Source organism: Medicago sativa, chromosome 6 (genome assembly GCF_051527215.1).
Source record: "Medicago sativa cultivar Bolivia chromosome 6, Bolivia_mono, whole genome shotgun sequence".
NCBI lineage: Eukaryota > Viridiplantae > Streptophyta > Magnoliopsida > Fabales > Fabaceae > Medicago > Medicago sativa.
This window is the reverse complement of record NC_140754.1, coordinates 94,896,232-94,900,513: the sequence shown is the minus strand read 5'-3', so window position 1 is coordinate 94,900,513 and position 4,282 is coordinate 94,896,232. Positions and strand designations below refer to the sequence as shown.

Genomic DNA, 4,282 nt, shown 5'->3' with positions numbered 1-4,282 from the left:
TGCGGAGGTTTGCCCCCATTAACAGTTAATTGAATATTCTAAAAAAAAGTTAACGGAAAAATTAAAAGTGTTAATAACAGGGTGGTGTTTGTCTATATTTTAAGAAAACTTAAGGGATGTTAATGTAAGTTTTAAAACTAGAGGGAGTGTTAGTGTCATTTTCATTGACCTCAGGGGAGGTGAACGTAATTTTCTCTTTAACTTAAAACACTCAACTGACCTTCTCTCTCCTTAACTCACGTTCTTTTCCTTCTTTCTTTCCCACGTACATACTATTCCCTCTGGTTGAAGAAGTTGAACAACTTCCCTCTCTTCTCTTTCCATTCACTTCCCATTGCAAAAATCTTCTCATTGCAAAAATTTATCTCTAACTCTCTTCTCGCTGCTACGAATACAAGTTAAAACATTTTCTCTGTCGCCAACCTTGTCATGCTCATGTCTACAACTCTGCTCCAGTATTTGATTTCTGCATAACGATGCATGTTTTGAAACAAATCCACTGTTTTGTAACATCACTGTTATTATTATTGTCGCCGACGTTTCCACTTCTTAAAATGTTATTTTACCATTGTTATTATTATTATTGTTGTTTTAAGAAGTGGAAACTGACAGAAGAATCATGACAATATATAATCACTAGGTTTGAGTTAGAAAATAATTGATGGTTGTCACATATGTTTGATCTTCGCAGCATGTGGATCCTCACTTACTTAAAGGATGTTCTTCTTGACGTATTCCATTCCCATCTCTTTAATTATCATGTAAAGGAGCTAAATGGAACATAAGTTCTACTTGTCGAACCTTAGGCTTTAATTCATCTTCACAACTTGACACCTGCTCGCTTGGTTGTGTGTCTTCCTTACCTTAACAATGATATGACGCTACCTAGTTGTTTGAATAAAAAAAGAACAATAATAATAATAATAAGAATGATCATATGATGTGAGTCCACAGTATGTCATGTGTGCCTTTCAAATCCAACCTTTGATCACCAATCAAAACTGACATGTGGCAAATGTTAACAGTTTTTACAAAAAAACTAATGGAGAGGACCATAATAATAAACGGTGTAAGATTTAAGGGACCAATTTGAGACAGTTTAAAGTTAGAGGACCAAATTGAAATCCAAAAATAAGTTAAGGGACCAAAGGATTAATTAAGCCTAATAAAAATGCTAATTAATCCATCTGAAGAAAAAAAAATCCCAGTAATATAATAATAATATCAACGTTGTCTTTGTTTGAATATAATAATAATAATTATTATAATAAAAAATACCATTCAGGAAGTCGAATCGTCAGCGACGTAGCAAAGTTGGGCCTCTTTAAACAACAATAACAATGGTAAAATAACATTCAGAGAAGTGGAAACGTCGGCGACAATAGTAACAATAGTGATGTTACAAAAGAGTGGATTTGTTTCATAACATTAGAAAATGTTTTAACCTTGTATTCGCCGCAAAAAGAGAGTTAGAGATAGATATTTGCAATGAGAAGATTTTTACAATGAGAAGTGAATGGAAAGAGAAGAGAAGGACGCTGTTCAACTTCTTCAACCAGAAGAATAGGAATAGTCTCCACGTGGGAAATAAAGAAGGAAAAGAACGTGAGTTAACTAGAGAATGTTAGTTAAGTGTTTTAAGTTAAAATCTAATCCAAATCTTTTATTTAATCTAATGGTTGATATTTAACCTACTTACTCCATGAATATATATATATTTATTGTCTCTTTAGAGTTCGCCAATTTTGATAACCTCTTGTTTGCCGAGTTTCGTGTTCATAGTTGCTTTATACACTCAGAAGGTATATATATGGTGGTATTTTGATTTTCATTCTTTGTCAATTCTAGTTCATTATTATTATGTCTCTCTTTTTGCCTTTTAATCTACTATTGATCTTGCTCGAAATATTCATTCGAATCTTCTCTTTTTGGGGGGTTTAGGGTTTTCATTTTCTTATTCCACGCTTCTTCTCTAGGGGTTTGCGATTTTCATTCGTCTTTCTTTTTTAAATAGCCTTTGAATCTGTTCCTCTGCAGTTGAGTCTCTCTCTCTCTTGCAATCTTCCACAAATGACTGTGAAGAAGAGATCTAGGAAACTTACTTGGTACGTTAAAAAACCGCAATATACCGGCAAAAAGAGATCTGGTCCAAAGTCCGGCAGTTATGTCAACGTAATTTCTGAAGAATACGAGGCATGATTTTTGGATCTTTAGCTATGCTTTTTATTCAAACAAATTTTAGTTTCCTTGTCCATGTTTTAGCTCTTTAATATTATTTTCTATGCCTGCAGCACTTAATGTGGGAAACCTTTGAGGATCAAGTGATTGATGGAATTCGTACACGCATGAATGAGCCGGATGCTAATTTAGATTTTGAGGCAAGTTTTTCTCTAAAAATGTTTTTGATTCTTTGTTCATATTTGACTTCTTTAATATTCATTAATTATACTCTAAACCAGCAGCTCGTGGATCTGGATTGTGCGCTGGGATCCAAGTCTGAGTTTAAAGAAGAGATTGACAATGACCGTAAAGTATTTAAAAGTCTGAAAAAGAAAATTAAAAAGATGGAAGCTGAATTTCGAAAGCGGGCAGCTAAAGTATGTTAAATATGCTGTAACTAAAATTAGGCAGTTGTGTGTAGAGTAAGAAAGCGAAACTAAATTATGTTATGTTTTATCATCAAGTTATAGTGTCTATCCCTGTCTTGTTATTCTGAACTATTTGAAAAAATCACATAATTTAACGTAATTATATGTGTCGATGTCGTGTCAGTGTTGGACGTGCTTAGCATACACATACATACATACATGTTGCTCCTTTTATTATTATTATTATCATCAAATTAAATTTGGGTTTTCACAATTTTATTCTTTCATTTTAACTCTGCAGTCGAAATGCCACAACTCAAAACTGCAAATGGGTCCATTCCTTTACCTGAGCTTCAAGCGCTACGAGCACTTCCCTCGCGTTTGCCGTGTGATTCACGATGCTTGTACAAAACCTAGGGCAAGTTTTTTCATGAAATGTTAACAATGTTTATGGGGGCTGGGGCAATGCTTTTAGTTTCTTTCTCCATATTTTGAGTTACTGAATGATATTTATCTCTATACCACCTGCAGAAAATGAACCCTACAACTGTTATTGCTCATATTGAAAAGCTCTTGAGAACTGCGGACACTGTGTCTGATTTACACCCCGCGGCAAGTTCTTTATATTTAAGTTTCATACTTTTAGTTTCTTTGTTTATATTGGAGTTCTTTGATATTAATTAACCTATAAACCAGCAGTTGAAGTTGGCGAATGCAGCGCTGACTGCCCTGGATGAAATTGAAAAGCAGAAGGAAGCTGAATTTAAAAGGGATGAAGTTGAAATTAAGAAACTGAGAGTTCAACTTCAAAAGAAGATAGATGAAAAGGCTACTTCTAAGGCAGCTGAAGTTCCAAACCAGCAGGAGTACGAAGCTTAAGATGAAATATGTCAGACCTCTTGTAAAGAATACTTAAAAGAAATTAGTAGGATTGTGCAAAATCTGTCTGTTTCTGTTCAGATTTTGAGAGTATCACTTGCATCTAGTATGGGCTATGGGTTGTTTTTTTGACTTGTAGATATTTGTCTATTGGTTTCCAAGGTGAGGAGTCTAGTAAATATAATTAGTAAGTGAGAATATTACATACATTTTACATTTATTGAATTAATTTTTTGGTGAACCAAAGAAATGGAGGGAAGCCAGTTTGGTTGAATATGTTATTCTTCAAATACATATTCCAATCTGTTAATGATGACTTGGATTTATATGAAAGGCTTAAATATGTCATTGGTTCTTACACTTTGTAAAAGTTTTGATATTGGTACTTTTGTTAAGTCCATAGCATATTGTCTTGAATAGATGCTAGAAGTGGTGTATTGTGGATGTGAAGTGTTGTATTGGTGTCAAAGAAAGCATTAATCAAACTTGTATTCTATTGCTTACTTTGGAATTATAAATCCGCTATGGTGATATGCGGTCAAGCTAAAAATGGTCTTGTGAGATCGGAAGAATACTCTCTGCATTACCCAACCAAGGTTGACGCCACACTGGAATATGAGCACCAATCCCAATGCTCCACACTGGAATATGCAACCAATAATAAGTTATAAGAATGGACTTACCATTTACACCCTCCGGTCACTATTATAAGCAAAAAACTACATTTTAGATTCATTCATTAAATGATGCATGTAGTCTATAATAAAGACCACCGGCAAGAGTAGTTTTCATGACGTGATCATGAACTCTTATCT

General features: G+C 34.0%; 1 protein-coding gene across 2 annotated transcripts; it reads left to right on the top strand.

The window, feature by feature from the left end:
• Window positions 1-1,331: 1,331 nt before the first annotated feature.
• On the top strand, window positions 1,332-3,827 carry LOC146918434 (uncharacterized). 2 transcript variants are annotated; one of them, XM_085720086.1, is made up of 6 exons: window positions 1,332-1,605; window positions 2,038-2,193; window positions 2,292-2,378; window positions 2,463-2,597; window positions 2,890-3,006; window positions 3,120-3,279. In XM_085720086.1, the coding sequence occupies exons 2-6, from the start codon at window positions 2,071-2,073 to the stop codon at window positions 3,270-3,272; spliced, it is 615 nt and encodes a 204-aa protein (XP_085576212.1). In that variant the 5' UTR covers window positions 1,332-1,605; window positions 2,038-2,070; the 3' UTR covers window positions 3,273-3,279. The 2 variants fall into 2 exon arrangements, with proteins under 2 accessions (XP_085576212.1, XP_085576211.1); XM_085720085.1 differs by having other exon boundaries at window positions 1,359-2,193; window positions 3,120-3,827.
• Window positions 3,828-4,282: the final 455 nt, after the last annotated feature.